Source organism: Talpa occidentalis, unplaced genomic scaffold (assembly GCF_014898055.3).
Source record: "Talpa occidentalis isolate TD23 unplaced genomic scaffold, MPIMG_talOcc4v2.1 talOcc4.3, whole genome shotgun sequence".
Classification (NCBI taxonomy): Eukaryota; Metazoa; Chordata; class Mammalia; order Eulipotyphla; family Talpidae; genus Talpa; species Talpa occidentalis.
Genome location: NW_023603184.1, coordinates 129,078,806 through 129,094,665, shown reverse-complemented (window position 1 = coordinate 129,094,665; position 15,860 = coordinate 129,078,806). Strand labels below are relative to the sequence as shown.

Sequence of the window (15,860 nt, the reverse complement as noted above, 5' to 3'; positions counted from 1 at the left end):
AACCTGCAATCAATGGCAGCACAGACTTTGGCATCAGGAAAACACAAGTTAGAAAGTGTGTAACCTTGTATAAAGTTACTTGTTAAAGCCTCAGTTTCTTCATTTATAAAATGGGGATAATACTATCTGCCTTCTAGGATTCTTGGGGGTAAAAGAGATTATATATATAATCCTTAGTACATTCAGCACATGCGCACTGGAAACGCTCATTACCCATCAAGGGCTGTTATCCCAGCCATCATGGTTGCTAATTCACTACACCACAATTCCGTTGCTTTATATAATTTTTCTTTAACCCAAAACAGGCTCACCTGCAATTAGCCTAGAATGCACTTCTTTTTTTATACCTTGTCCTGAGTTGTTCCATTTTACACACTGACGTGATTAACCCTTTTTGCACAAGGTCCATTTAGATTCAGGTTTGGGGCTATACTAGACAAATACCAAAAGCAGTGTCAGTGGTTCCCAGCCCAAGTTAAAAATCAGAATCACCTGGACAATAAAAAACAAAATAAAAATAAAAATAAACAAATGGAACCAAAAAACAATGCCTGGGATCTTTCAGCCAGAGATTCTGATTTCACAGGGCCCACGCATCAGTGTTCCTTAAGGCTCCCCTGGGGTTGTAAAGTGCAGCTGAGAGCCACTACTCAATGAGGAAAAGATTAGTCCTTCCATTACCTCTGGAGGGGGAAGAAAGAAGCTTTTACTTCTCTATAATCTCCACTATGGTGGGGGAGGGGAGAGGACTGAAGATTACAGTGGAATTATTCCATTTAGAATGTGAACAAGGCATTCTCATTATGAGCCTGGATAAATGGCTCATCACACTAGTCCTCTGCTTATGTCTTGGTTTCTTGTCTAGAGGTATCTGATCTGATGAGGATAGGTCAGAAATGCTCTAGGACAGGTGAGGCGCAACGTGAGGGATTCGTGTAGGCCTGTGTGGGCGTCCATGCACTGGGCCCCTCACACACTCACAAGCTGGTTGCTGATGTCAGATGTACGTAAATAAAATGAGCTTAGCTTTAGCATAAAATGTAGCTGATGTCAAAGTACTAGAAGTAGCTGGCAGACTGAGAGTATACTCAAATATACAAAGTACATCTAAATATGTAATTTTCCATTATTAAATTAATATACAAAAGAAAATATAGAAAATTGGAAAAAAGAGGTAAGACCCAGACTTATTGGATACTAGACGTGGTTGCACATCCTTTGCCATCTAAATTTGTTTACTCTTCATTACAGCTCTATGAGGTAGACAACTATTTTTAACTCTCCATTTTCTAGAGGAGGAGAGAGGACCTGGAGCTTTCAGGTGACTTGCTCATGGTGGCATAACTAGTAAAGGCAGAGCCAAGGTTTGAACTCATGCTGCATTGAACAGGGGACGGTCAGCCTCAGAGCTCTAGCTCATAAGTAAAGTAAGCAGTATTTGAGCATTCAGTGCCAGTTGCTAAAGTTTAACAAGTTAATCTCATTTGTCATTTATTCAACCACCTATTCCAAAAGTATTTATTGAAGATGTTTAGGTACAGCATACGATTCCTGCCTTGATTGTCAAGCATATACATTGTCTTCATGTCCACTCATTTCTGTAGCGTTGAACTCTCAAGTATCTCAGCAGAATACGTGGATAATCAACACAAATCTAGTAAGATATAAAATATTGTAACTATTCTCTAATGCAAAATTCAAAACCAACACTGCAAAACTTTGGAACATCACATACTCACTAGATAGAATGTTTAGTATTATCCTCAGTATTCTGTCCATGTCTTGAATAACTTAAGTTGAACTTCATGACTTTTACTTTGTAAAAATATGTTTAATAAAGCACACGTGTCCTCAACTCAGAAAGTTGATTTTTCATGAAAGGATGGATGGATGGATGGACGGATGGATAAATAGAAAAGAATGCCTGGCAAAAATCTTGGTGCTTAAAAGCTGCATCTGAACATAATTGAGTGTTATTAATTTCTTGAATAATAAATTATGACTCAAGAGAACATTTTCATTTCATTTCAATCATTTTCATGGACAAAATAAATAAATAACTTCAGGCAAGTCATTGTGGTGCCAGTTTCATCTGACTATCATACTATCATGAGGGTTAAATTAGCTAAGGTAAATGAATTATTAAGTGCCCTGCCTAATAGAGGCTAAACAGTCAGCATATTTTAAACTGCCTTCAAATTGAAGTAATAGATGTTTTTTTTTAAAGAAAAAAAAAGCAAAAATTCAATGATATGAAAAGCTACACAATATAAAATAGGTCTGTTTTGGCGGAGTTCTGCTGGCATTACAACTATTATTAGAGGTCTCCAAGCAAAAATAACATTTTGCTATTGATTAAGGAATTTACAAACCAGCAGATAACATCATTTGAGTCAGAACCAAGTGAAAAAAAAAAAAAAAGAAACAAATATTCTGGCCAAATTCCAATGTGAGTGATGAACGTTCTCCAACTTCAAATACTTTTTATCATTAGCTACCACTTGTCCAGCCCCAGTGATACTCACGCCTTGTAAAGGGCACCCAGTGAAACTGCCCTCCCTTGGCAAGTTCGCAGGGTGCACATACTTTCAGCTGAGGGCTTCCCTTTATTTTTGACGGTGATTCCATAGCTTTTCAACTCCCACTACTTTCAACCCTGGGATGTTTGCCGACCCAGAGTGCCAAGTATTTAAAAAAAACAAAAGAGATAACATAGGAACACCTGTAGCATTCCAGGGGATGGAAAATGTACATTTTAACCTTTTATTAATAGTTCTGATTTTTGTAAGGCGATTGATATATGTGTCTCTTTTAACTTTGAGGTTTGGGATGAATACACACATTCTGCATATTTCCAACAAGGCATTGTTGATAAGCGGGAGGGAGAGGGCTATTCTGCAATTTAGTCTCCCAGCCTCCACAAATGGGATCCAAGACTGAGGACAATGAGCGCGGTCTATCCCAGCCCTCAGTGCAGTCCTGAGCCCTTAAAGTCTCCAGGCCCTCCGGCCTTTTTTTCGCCTTCTTCCCAGTGGAAGGAAGGGGGGTGGGGGAGGAGCAGGAAACAATTCAAACCCTCTTTGTGAGCGTGTGAATGAACTTCAAGTATGCCAAACACCTCAGTCTTCCAACCTAATTAGAACATGTAAAAAAAGAGGCATTTTTAAGACATTTAACACTTGCAGCAGAATAACCCATTCAGAGAGCGCCACTGTGTGCCCTGCAATCCCGGCGCCCATTAAGTCTCGCAGCGGGCCCCGGCTGCTCAGGGCGCCCCAGGTCCCCAGAGGCGCGCGGGGTGCGCACCTAGGCTGCCTACAGGGCAAGGGAGTGAGTGGGGGGACCTCCACGCCCTGCACATCACTCAGCGGGGAGTCTGTGCTGCCTCCCTCTGCGGGCGACTTCAGAACTGCCTGAGATTTTAAATCTGGACTGATAAAGGACTGACATCTCTCGAGCCTTCCCAAAACAGAAAAGCACGTTCTTGTCACAAAATACTTTGGTTAAATGACAAAATAAAGGTTGAAGCCTGGGAGATCACGGTGGTATATGGGGGCGGCGGTGGGGGTGGGGTGGGGTGAGCGGGGAGTTGGAACGTTCAAAACTGTGCAAGCCGCAGCCCAGCTACCTGGGTCCCAATCTTGGGTTTGCCACCGAGCACCTACAGTGTGCCAGGCGCTCGGAACAGGGCGGGGCACAAGCCTCCCCCGAGTCTTGGCTTTCTCGGGAAGCCTGGCTGCCTCGGTCAAGACTCCTAGCGCTCGCCTTCTTCGCGTGCAAGGAGTACCTCCTTCAGAGAACTGCTCTAAGAAGTGGAGCCCTTCTAAGAGGATGTCAACGGCCGGGGCGCCGGCCGGCACACAGTAGGGACTCAGGACCTCCTTGCTCTTCTCTGAACGTGAACTCACCCGGTATGAGGACAGCGCAGAGAGGAGACAGGTGCCACGGTTAAGAACGATTCTTTGCGCAGTCCCTTTAAACAAGCGCCGGGCTCTGCAGGGACGCGTAACTGCAGAGAGGAGACCCGGTGCGCCCTGGGCGCACAGGTTCCTGCGCTAGCGCATCCCGGGGAGACGCGCCCCGGCGGCCGGCGCCGGCGGGGAGCTCGGGCGGGACTCGCCGCCAGGCTTTCCCGCTCCAGGTCTCGAGCAGGCTGATTAGCATTCGCCCCGCCCCCGCGGCTTCCCGGCCGGCGATTGGCCCGCGCGCCTCGGCTGCCCGCTCCGGGCGGGGCCGGGGGCGCGGGGGGAGCGGCCGGGTCCGCGGGGCAGTGGGCGGGGCGGCGCGGGGAGCGCGGCGAGGCGGCCACCAACCGAGCCCCGGCGCGAGGGGGCGGGGCCGGGGCGGGGCCTCCTGGCGGGCATTAGAGGCAGGTGACCCGGGCGGGGCGGGAGAGGCCAGTCGGCCCGCGGCCGTGACTCTCGCCGCCCCCGCCGTCGCCGCGAGCCGCTGGGCGCCCGCCGGAGGTGGGCGAGAGGGTGCGAGCGCGCGGGGGAGGAGCCGAGGCGGGCGCGTCCCGGGAGCGTCGCCACCGCCCCCAGGAGTGCGCTGGAGCGCGGAGCCCCCTGCAGGGGAGGAGGCGAGCGGCGGGCCGGACGCGGCGGCGGGCGCGCACCATGCAGTCCCCGCGGGGCCGGCGCCGGCTGCTCGCGGGGCTGTGAGGCGGCGGGTCCCCGAGCCCCGCGCGCCGCCCTCCCCTCGCCCAGGTGGTGCCGGCGCCCTGCCCTTCGTCCTGCGCCCGGACCGTGGAGGAGCGCACGGCCTGCCCCTGCCCTGCCCTGCCCCGCCCCGCCCGGATCATGCTGGGGGCCCCGGAGGAGGCGAGCGCGAGGGGCCGGCCTGCGGCGATCGGGAGGCGCCCCCCTCTCTGAGACGCCCCCACCTGCTGCCATGCGCCGCCGCCTCGAGTGCCCAGCCTGTCGCCAAACTTTCCGGGTGTCAGCCCGGCGTCGGGCGCATTTCTGAGCCGAGCGTCCCGGGGACGGAGAACTCAGCTGGCTGCGGGCGATCGGCTGCTCCCCGGAGCCGCGGAGGTGAGAGCCAACGCCTTCCCTCTTCTCCCCATTCTTCTCCCGGCCCCCCTGCCTTTTTCCGGGGGCCTGAGCGCTCCGACGCCAGGGTACAGCCCGGAGGGCCCAGCGGAAAGGGAGGCGGGGCGAGGGGGCAGTGGGGAGCCGGTAGTTTGGTTCCAGGAGTGGGGGCGGGGGGCAGAGGGAGAGAGGTTCACTTACAGATTTGGAGACCGCTCGCGGGGCCCGCGCCGTGGCCGCCCCTCGCGTCGGGAGTGGCTGCAATCTTCTCCCACACCTTCTTTTTTTAGGGAGTACTTTTCCCTGGAAGCGGAGCCCCGGCGGTCCCTCTCCAGCCCTGCGGGGCGAAGAGCCGAGCGCTGCCGCAACAGTTGCTCTTTGGACGGGTTTCTGGAAGAGAAAAAGAAACCAACAGGTTGCCAGCCCGGGCGCCACTCGCGAGTCCGCGGAGAGGGACGCCCCGGCCCCGGGTTCCCCGGCCTGTGCCGGCCCCGCGCGGGCGGCGGGGGGCGCGGGGAGGGAGGGGGCTATGGCTCGGCCTGACCCGTGCGCGCCGCCCTCGCTGCTGCTGCTGCTCCTGGCGCAGCTGGCGGGCCGGGCGGCGGCCGCCTCCAAGGCCCCGGTGTGCCAGGAGATCACGGTGCCCATGTGCCGCGGCATCGGCTACAACCTGACGCACATGCCCAACCAGTTCAACCATGACACGCAGGACGAGGCGGGCCTGGAGGTGCACCAGTTCTGGCCGCTGGTGGAGATCCACTGCTCGCCGGACCTGCGCTTCTTCCTGTGCTCCATGTACACGCCCATCTGCCTGCCGGACTACCACAAGCCGCTGCCGCCCTGCCGCTCGGTGTGCGAGCGCGCCAAAGCCGGCTGCTCGCCGCTCATGCGCCAGTACGGCTTCGCCTGGCCCGAGCGCATGAGCTGCGACCGCCTCCCGGTGCTGGGCCGCGACGCCGAGATCCTGTGCATGGATTACAACCACAGCGAGGCCACCACGGCGCCCCCCAGGCCCGTCCCGGCCAAGCCCACCCTCCCGGGCCCACCCGGGGTGCCGGCTCCGGGGAGCGAGTGCGCCGCGGGGGGACCTTCGGTGTGCAAGTGCCGAGAGCCGTTCGTGCCCATCCTGAAGGAGTCGCACCCGCTGTACAACAAGGTGCGGACGGGCCAGGTGCCCAACTGCGCGGTGCCCTGCTACCAGCCGTCCTTCAGCCCCGACGAGCGCACGTTCGCCACCTTCTGGATCGGCCTGTGGTCGGTGCTGTGCTTTATCTCCACCTCCACCACGGTGGCCACCTTCCTCATAGACATGGAGCGCTTCCGCTACCCCGAGCGCCCCATCATCTTCCTGTCGGCCTGCTACCTGTGCGTGTCCCTGGGCTTTCTGGTGCGCCTGGTCGTGGGCCACGCCAGCGTCGCCTGCAGCCGCGAGCACAGCCACATCCACTACGAGACGACGGGCCCTGCGCTGTGCACGGTGGTCTTCTTGCTCGTCTACTTCTTCGGCATGGCCAGCTCCATCTGGTGGGTCATCCTGTCGCTCACCTGGTTCCTGGCGGCGGGCATGAAGTGGGGCAACGAGGCCATCGCGGGCTACGCGCAGTACTTCCACCTGGCCGCGTGGCTCATCCCCAGCGTCAAGTCCATCACGGCGCTGGCCCTGAGCTCCGTGGACGGGGATCCGGTGGCCGGCATCTGCTACGTGGGCAACCAGAACCTGAACTCGCTGCGCGGCTTCGTGCTGGGCCCGCTGGTGCTCTACCTGCTGGTGGGCACGCTCTTCCTCCTGGCGGGCTTCGTGTCGCTCTTTCGCATCCGCAGCGTGATCAAGCAGGGCGGCACGAAGACGGACAAGCTGGAGAAGCTCATGATCCGCATCGGCATCTTCACGCTGCTCTACACCGTGCCCGCCAGCATCGTGGTGGCCTGCTACCTGTACGAGCAGCACTACCGCGAGAGCTGGGAGGCCGCGCTCACCTGCGCCTGCCCCGGCCCCGACGCCGGCCAGCCGCGCGCCAAGCCCGAGTACTGGGTGCTCATGCTCAAGTACTTCATGTGCCTCGTGGTGGGCATCACGTCGGGCGTCTGGATCTGGTCTGGCAAGACGGTGGAGTCGTGGCGGCGCTTCACCAGCCGCTGCTGCTGCCGCCCGCGACGGGGCCACAAGAGCGGGGGCGCCACGGCCGCGGGGGACTATGCCGAGGCGAGGGCCGCGCTGACGGGCAGGACCGGGCCCCCGGGCCCCGCCGCCGCCTACCACAAGCAGGTGTCCCTGTCGCACGTGTAGCAGGCAGGCAGGCCGCAGCCCAAGGGGCCCGGCCTGCAGAGGGAGGGCGCTGAGTGGCAGCTGGCCCGGGTCACCTCCATTTACCTGCAGTGGTGCTGACGCCCCCTCCTCGGGAACTTGAGGAGGGGAGAGGGGCAGATTCAAGGGACCCCCCCCAACCCTGTCCCAGGACTTCTCAAAGGGGCCCAGCTCTCGAGTATTCTATTTTGCGTTTCTTACTGCCTTCTTTGGGGGGGGGGGGGGGGGGACTGTTTTTAATTTATATGCATTTCCCCCTAATTTTTAACTGTTGCATTTTGGCAACGAAATTTACCTTTGCTTTGGTACTTTACAGTCCTAATGTTGGCATTATAATGAAGTTCCACTTGGTTCAGGTTTCTTTGAACTGTGTGGTCTAATTTGGGAAAATATATTTCCTGTACTCGTGTCTTTAAAGAAAAATGTGAACAGTGAACGTTTGGGTTGCTGTGACTGGGAAGTTGTCCCGTGTGCTTTTTCAGCTTGTTTCACCTTCCACTGCTTAAAGTATCCAAGATATTTTAAGGTGAGCTGCTCCACCTGTTCATAGTTAGGAGAAGGATATAAGTTAGGGGGAAACCCCAAATCATCCCAAGGAGGGGGAGGGAGCATAATGTGGGTAGGGCCTCCTACAAGTAGCAAGATTAAGGAGGCTTTAGGGATTTTTGTGTTCATCCTAGCTTTCTTTCGGGAGTTTGGACCCCTCTTCCCCATCCCCCACCCCAACTTGTAATCATTACTAACAGCGCAGGCCATTGTGTCTTGAATAAGTTAGAGGTAGCATTATAGTATAAATATTTGAAATAGTTGAGAAACTAAGGGATGGTGATTTGGTTGAGCTTGAATTCTAGACCGTTAAGATGGCAAGTTTATGCCAAAGAAGTAGTTCTTAATAAGCTTCAGTGACCCCAATTTTTAAAAAAGAAACTTGTTAGAATTTTGGTAAAAGTAAACCCACTCCCTTCTGGAAGCACTGAGTGACAGCTGCTAAAAGGGGGAATCTTTTCTAGAGTTAGGGACTAAAATGGATATACCTCCAGTAATTAAGTAAATTTCCAACACTTCTCTTATCTGCTCCACCCCCTTCCTACCTCCTTTATCATGTTAAACAGTCTTTTTTGCTTTTCTTACTCCTCCCCTCCTGGAGAGCAGTGATTAGAAACCACACCCACCCTTGAATGAGGTGCTTGAACTGGGGGAGGGAGGCTGGCTACCTGTGAACAAACATTGCAGCAATGAGGGAAAATAGGTGTCCATGGACTTTGGACTATTTTACAGCCAGATATTCCAAAAGCAGCAAGATAACTGCTCTTTGCAGTCTCTAAAAACAAATGAACCCCCTAACACATTTGCACAACCTTTTAATACAGGGATCAGTCTACTGCTGCAGCAGCAGAAGGCTGTTCACCCACCCCCACCTTCATCTATTTTTCTTTTCCTCCTTTACTGACAATCTAGTGGTGAGTGTGATGAGTGTGAGCACACACACACACACATACTCACACTGCTGTTAGAGAATGCTATTTGCTTTCCTAATCTGTTTAATCATTCCTTCATTCATATAAGAAAACCCATATATTGATGAACACACACACACACACACACACACAGAGGTTTCTTTACTATTAGAAAGTTCTGTTTGCTTTTCCTAATCTGTTTAACCATTCATTCATGAAGAGTGTGAGGCCATTACTGGGGAAAGGGGTGACTGTGCATTGACCAGTAAAACACCAATGACCAAAACTGAGAGGGGACTATATTTAGGAAGCTAAAAAATGGCAACAGCAATTGAAATTTAAGAAGGCCTCCCTAGAAGAGCAAGTCTAGGCATTTGCACTTCATTGATACCAAAGTTGAAAAACAGATTAAAGCCCAGGTCAATTTTTTACTTCATGGATAGTAAGTAAATAAATGCAGTCTGAACTTGCTGGATACTTGCTGGTTGGGGAGCTGCCTGGTACTACACTCTCTAAAACTGTTCATGTGAAAATGCACTGCTCTTACACACTCATCTTCTGAATCAACATTAAAATCTCAGTGGATTCCACAAAAGCTAGTACACATAGCTGTAGATCTTTTTGCACAGCTCACTACTCTTGAGAAGTTTCTTACAACCTTGAACTAGATCCCTGTCTAAAGGCCATTTCCTCTTGTATTTTTCAAATGAGGACCTTTCCTGATCACCTTGACCTCTTCCTCCACTTAGTATGTCTGCCCAGAAAATACAAGGAGTGTTTTGCCACCTTCAATCATCGTGCCTAAATTGGAAGACTAATTTGTCTAAATGTTATAGATGAAGTGAATCAAAGTGATTGGATTCATTTTCAAAAGATATTTTTTTCATTTTTTGGAACATGACACACCTAAAAATACTTTAAAAATTACACAATTAAGACAGGATACGAAGCCAAGGAGAGGCAAAATAGGTCAAGTTTTCTGGGATCTAGCTCATAACCAACTTTTAGGGTCACCTCTTTGTTTTCAGTCTCTTGGTCTCACCCTTGCTCTCCTTTTCCCTTCTTCAACAATAAAGCCCACCTGCTTCCCTAACTTACTAGTATAACTTACTAGTATCAACCACCCCAGCCCCTACCCAGGGTGAATAGTGGGATGTTTATTTAGGGTCACCCCCCTATTTCCATGCCACACACAGTTTTCTCAGTTTGCATTTTATTATGCAATTATAGAAAGGTGGTGGGGTGGCTCAGCAACATCACAGCTAGCCTTGTGAAGCTGGAGAGGATTCTGGGCTCAGTGTCTAGTCTGGCGGGCAGATTCCTGGCTGGCTCTTTCACGGTTCGGTTTAAGCAATGATAAGGGGGTGAAGATTTAGTTAGAAGGTTGTCAAAAGGAACTCATGTGACCTCAAGTGATCACTTGATCAGGCTTTAGGAAGTCTTTTTTTATATGTTTTCCCTCCACACATTTTGGATTGTCTAAATGGGCTGAAAATCATTTTTCTTGGTGCCTTATTGGTTTATCCTTGTAAACCTTTGTCATATTTTCACGTGACCGTTTCCAGTGACAGGCCTCTGTGTATGTGTGTGTGTGTGTTGTGTGTAATTGTGCGCATGTACAAGCTTAAATAATGTGCCGACAGCACTGTTTCAAAGTTGGTATTCATTAGGCTGTTTCCTCCTGGGCCAGGGCTGCACTAATCCTGACACCGGCTGCCGGGAGGAAACCTCATGGATCCCACACCGAACCTTAATAACAGCATCCGTGACCTGCACTCTCAAGTACAGAATGGGAACCCCAGAGCTAGGAAATGTAGTTGTATATTTTAATGAACTGCTACCCTGCTAAAGAGGCTTCTTTCACTTTTGTGCTCTTACAGAAAGACCAAGGGGGGTAAAAGGGACAAAGCTTTGAATAACTGCTTTCTAACACCAAATGTGGCAAACAGGACAGGACATCACAAACCCAGGCAGGTGTGAGGTGCAGTGGCTGAGAATTGCCTGCTCCCCCTCTATGGCCTTTCTTGCTTCCACAGTCCAATCAAGTGATCCTGGGAAAGAAATAGGCCTGGGTTGGGGAGGGCGGTTCTGAAAGAAAAGGCTACCAAGACATTAAAGCAGGGTGAAGGGGAGGCAAGATGCAAGCAAGTAGCCCGACTCACATTTCTCAAAAGCTGCTAGCAGCTTGATGACAATTACAGGATTTATTTCAGCCAGGACAATGTCTGTGGTGCATCATTTTAAGACACTATTCATGTTGTTACAAACTGTATGTACAGTGTGTATGTGTTGTTGGTATGTATATACATAATATATATTATATATATGAGAGATTTAGTGACTTTTGATACGGGTTTGGTGAATTTATTACTGAGCCAAATGAGGCACATACCGAGTCAGTAGTTTGAGTCCAGGGCATTCAGTACTTTTCATGATTTCCACATATGTATAGTGCCTAGCCAGGGCAGTATCCTCACTGTCGTGTTAAATTCAGAACTCACAAACCAGAGCCGGTGATATTTTACTTGTAGACAATCAACTTGAATCTATAAATTATTACTGGCAGATCATTACAATTCTGAATCCATAACACTAACAAAAGGAACCCCAGAGCATCTTGATAAGTTTTTGGTTTGGTTTTGTTCCTGGAAGTAAGTAGAACAGCAATTGTCTGTGGTTATGTTAGTCTCCAGATACTTAATTTGCTGACCTTATTTCAGAAAAAATTTGTATGTATTATATTTGTGGGAAGGTAAAATAATGGTTTGAGATTTTTATTAAATATGAAGAGTAGTTATTTATGAAAAACAAAGAAATGTCTATTTTTGTTTCTTTGTTCCCAATTAATGTAGATAAATTTTAAAGTGCATTAAAGCAATGGTAAAGAAAAAAAAAGATGCTGTACAAGTGTTTTTCTCCTCATGCTTTTATGGAGAGACTCCTTTCGAAGTGTATCTGAGGAGATTCGTGGATTCTAACTTCATAATCAGGTTCTCAGATGTACTTAAAATACAAGTGGCAACATTTTTATTAATAAGAAAATAATACAAATTCCAATCATCAGAACTAATGAAAACGACTTACTTGAATCTACTGCATGGGCTTCTGCTGACCCTGTGGTCGTTTCATGACTCACTGGAAGAAATGAAGGCAAACCCGCGGGATGGACGTTGCCGGAGACCGTGTTCCATTTTACCAGCTTTCTGCCTATAATCTCTACAGAACTGTTTGAATAGCGGTGGTGCTATTCTGTGTGTGTGATTGGGGGCAGGAACTCCCAAAACTGCCTCACTCAGCATAGATACACAAGTGGTATTAAGCTTTAGCTACAAGTCAGGGAACCCAAAGGAGAGGTATAGACAGGTCTGGAGTTGGCACTTCCAAGGTAACCTGGACAGATGCTTAGCAACCTGCGGTGGTCTCATCAGTACTTTCTAGAGGCCGCTGTTTTGATGAAATGCAGATTAGCCACCCGGCTCCCAGCCATCAACTGTTAATACCCAGCGTCAGCGTTCTCCAGCAATGCTGAGGCACAAGTACATGGGAAATGATGGGGCCTGAGGAGGTTAAAATGTTTGGAGAAAATAAGACAAACCTAGTAAGAGGATATCAATCTGTAATTTAAATCAAAGTGTGTGCTATGCACATTAGACTTGTACGTAAGTTAGGGAAGTTGAGAAACAGAAAATACAATTGACCAGGATACTGACAGAAGAGAAACTGTACCTTACATGTACAGGAGTCCAGTTGGCACACTTTCATGTGCTTTTCCTCCTAATAGAAGTGGGCAAAGGGCAAAGTCACAAGCTGGTGCAAAGGGACTGTAGGACTTAGAACCTTGGAGAAATTAGTAATGCTTTTTAGTGCCAGAGCGCCTTACCTGGTCACATCCTGTAAAGGATGGGAACTCGACGGATGGCTGGAGATGCAGAGTAGTTACGTTCGTAGACTTGTGAGCCAGACAGGCAAGGGGTTCAAATTCCAGTTCCACCATCTATGGGTGATGGGATCCTAGACACATCAACCTCAGTACTTCGGTTTTCTCTTGTGTGAAATAGTACTTACATCTTAGGGTTCAGGGGATCTAAGGGATTGTATTAGTTTAAGGTAAGTAAAGCAAGGAGGAAGCAGCTGTTGAGGCACAGGATGGAAAAGGAATTGGAAGGCTAGGTTTTTCAAATTTGAGTCCGTATAAGAATTATTTGGACTTCCTATTAAAAATGCAGATTCCCAGACTTCAGCTCCAGGAATTGAGATTCAGTAGGTCTGGGGCACAAGAAGCCACTGCATTTCTCAAGTAAACTTTATTTTGGAATTAACTTAGGTTTACAGAAAAGTTGCGAAGATAATTCAGAGTTCCTGTATAATTCTTACCCACTTTCCCCTAATGTTAACATTATCATAGCACATTTGTCAAACTAAGAAGTCAACATTGGCACATTGTACTAGTAATTCCAGACTTCATTTAGATTTCCCCAGATTTTCCACTAATGTTCTTTATTTGTTCCAGGATTCAATCCAGGATTCCACATTACATTTAGAGAAGCTTCATTTTTCATAGGCACTTCCAGCTGATGAGAGGAATCTTGAGAAACGCTAGAATGTGTAAAGGCCTGAGCAAAATCAAATTGTCCACCCCCATCTTGGGGAGAAGAATGTAATTCTCAAGCAAAAGAGAATAAATTGGTGGAGGGGGATAGAAACAAGGTTGATTTTAGATAGGGATGGAATCCCCGCCATTAAAGGAGACAGGGTTACCTTAAGGCCTCTACTCCTAAAGCCAGATGAACCGAATTTTGGAATTGAAGGGGTTGCTGCCTAGACTGAGATTCATCTAAGGTGTGGGCGGCTCTGGGGAGTCAGCAAGTGCAGTAAGTTCTCAGCTACTTTGAGAAACACAGGAGGGTTCAAAATAGGTGATTAAAGGGCTAGTTAGCCTGTGAGTAAATTTTTATGTCCTGGAAATAAACTTGTATTTCCTGGAACCTGGTAATAATGCTTTGGAGATGGGTGAAATAGCAACCAACATCAAGCCACAATGGACACTAGAAGAAGGTCAGAGGGGGAAGACTGAGGTGACCCTGGGCCCTCAAGAGCCGTGAAAAATGGTGAGATACAGGGGCCACCTTTGAGAGGGCTAGAAAGTTAGTGGAATTAAGAAGGGTATTAAGATGACTAGATGCTTAAAGCTAAACTAATTGGCGGTCTTGAGAACCTTGGGTTCTGAAATTTGTCTAGTCAGGTTCAAATTACTTCGCGCCTTTCAATAGCAGTTTTGTTTTTGTGTAGAGCTGGAGTGTAGGCCAGAGGTGTGGGAATGAGAGGATTCACCAGAGTGGGGAGCAGAACAGGCAGATCCACTAAAATACACTGCTGAGGGGAGCAGCGGGCAAGACAGGGGAAGTCTGCTGCGCCATGTGGGTCAGCGCTGGGGATGGAACTCAAGACTGTAGCTGTCATAGTGCTTAAGACTTAACCCCTAGGCCACCTCAATAGCAGTTTCAATCATCACCTAACCTGTTCCTTTTAAAAGGACTGCTAAACTTTTCTCATGACTCAGGATCCTTTGAATTTGTATACTTTCACTTTCCTAGCTCTTTCTGCACCCTAGAGATCCTAAATCACACACTGATACTAAAATTTCACATCAAGTGCGTATCGTCTCATTGCCAAACCCATTTAAAAGTTCAGTAGAAACTGCCTCAGAAACCAAACAGATTGAGCCTGTGTCCAGGGATGGGGGCAGGCTTTGCAGGAAGCTTCCTAGATCATTTGTGTTGCTTGCTCGCTCAGGGTCAGGCCTACTGCGTTAAGTGGTAACAGAATTTTAGGTAATCTAACCTTAACTTGATAGGTGCTGAGTGCAAACTATAGATTCTGTATAGAAACTAGCATTTACTGGGAGGTATCTGTCAGCTGTCAAGTACTTTTCCAAGTAGCTCTGTTCAAGAATGCAACTTCTGGGTGAGACTAAGTCACTTTGGATACGGTTAGGGAGAAGGCTTGGGTGATGAAAGATTTTAGCTAATCTACATGCTGTTGCTAAAATTTTTCCCCCAAAACTGCATAACTTGAATATGGAGTAAATTGTTCCCTGGCAAATACCGGTGTCAGCATTTTTCTCTTCGGTGTCAGCATTTTTTCAAAAATCAAGGACTGGCATATTTATAGATTTAGGAAAACTAAACCAAGATATGAATCTTGAATTTTATGAAGCCAGGATTCAGTGCTGTTGGATTTCAATAACGTATGGGCACATGGGCACATTCCCAGGAAATGTGAAAGGGCCCTGACGGAATCTGATGTGGTATGAAAAATAATTCCTCTTTCACCGGACACACAGGGCCCTAAAATGTTCTTTTGGGATGAACCATTTTTTAGACCTTTGTCTTTTCCTTCTAACGAAGACCTATTAAAAATTGAATTTACTTTGTTCCAGACTTAGGGGACATAGTTCATGGGTAGAGCATTTGATTGCAGGTTAAAATTTCATTAAGGTCTGTATTCCAATAGTGAAAAAATGAAGTTTGAATTGAGCTAGTAGGCTATTCTTACATGCTCTTAATGCTTTAGGGAACATAACCTTTATACCTATAAAAATGCCTTATCATCCTAGTAGTGATTAGTTTCCAACCCCACGTTTGTCAACCTTTTCCTTTCAGTGACCCCTATATTCTGACCCGAAGTTGACTCAATTTCCCATTCATTAAGATGGCTTGCATTGCCTTCTAGAATTAAAGCCAGAGAGCATTTTCAGTGATTCTAATGATTCTACCAATTGGTTCTTTTTTTTTTTTTTTTTTTTTTTTTTTATTTTTTTTAAAGTTTTTTTTTTTTTTATAGAGGCATGTTTTATTTATTTATTTGTTTGTTTGTTTGTTCTGTTTACACATGCACTGGGTACAGTCAGAAGCGCGGGAGGGTGAGAGAATTCACCAGAGCCAGAGTGGGGAGCAGAGCAGGCAGAAGGACCGAAGTACACTGCTGAGGGGAGCAGCGGGCGGCAGGAGAGGTCTGCGCGCCATGTGGGCCCCTCCTCCGGTGGCCGGGGAGCAGCCGGGGATCGAA

General features: G+C 48.6%; 1 protein-coding gene across 1 annotated transcript; it reads left to right on the top strand.

The window, feature by feature from the left end:
* Positions 1 to 4,792: 4,792 nt before the first annotated feature.
* Positions 4,793 to 15,551, top strand: FZD5 (frizzled class receptor 5). The gene is made up of 2 exons (XM_037523937.2): positions 4,793 to 5,033; positions 5,321 to 15,551. The coding sequence occupies exon 2, from the start codon at positions 5,560 to 5,562 to the stop codon at positions 7,315 to 7,317; it is 1,758 nt and encodes a 585-aa protein (XP_037379834.1). The 5' UTR covers positions 4,793 to 5,033; positions 5,321 to 5,559; the 3' UTR covers positions 7,318 to 15,551.
* The last annotated feature ends 309 nt before the right edge of the window (positions 15,552 to 15,860 follow it).

Excerpts from the sequence above, each read along its gene's own strand:
- FZD5 (XM_037523937.2), top strand. The coding sequence starts at position 5,560 with ATGGCTCGGCCTGACCCGTGCGCGCCGCCCTCGCTGCTGCTGCTGCTC.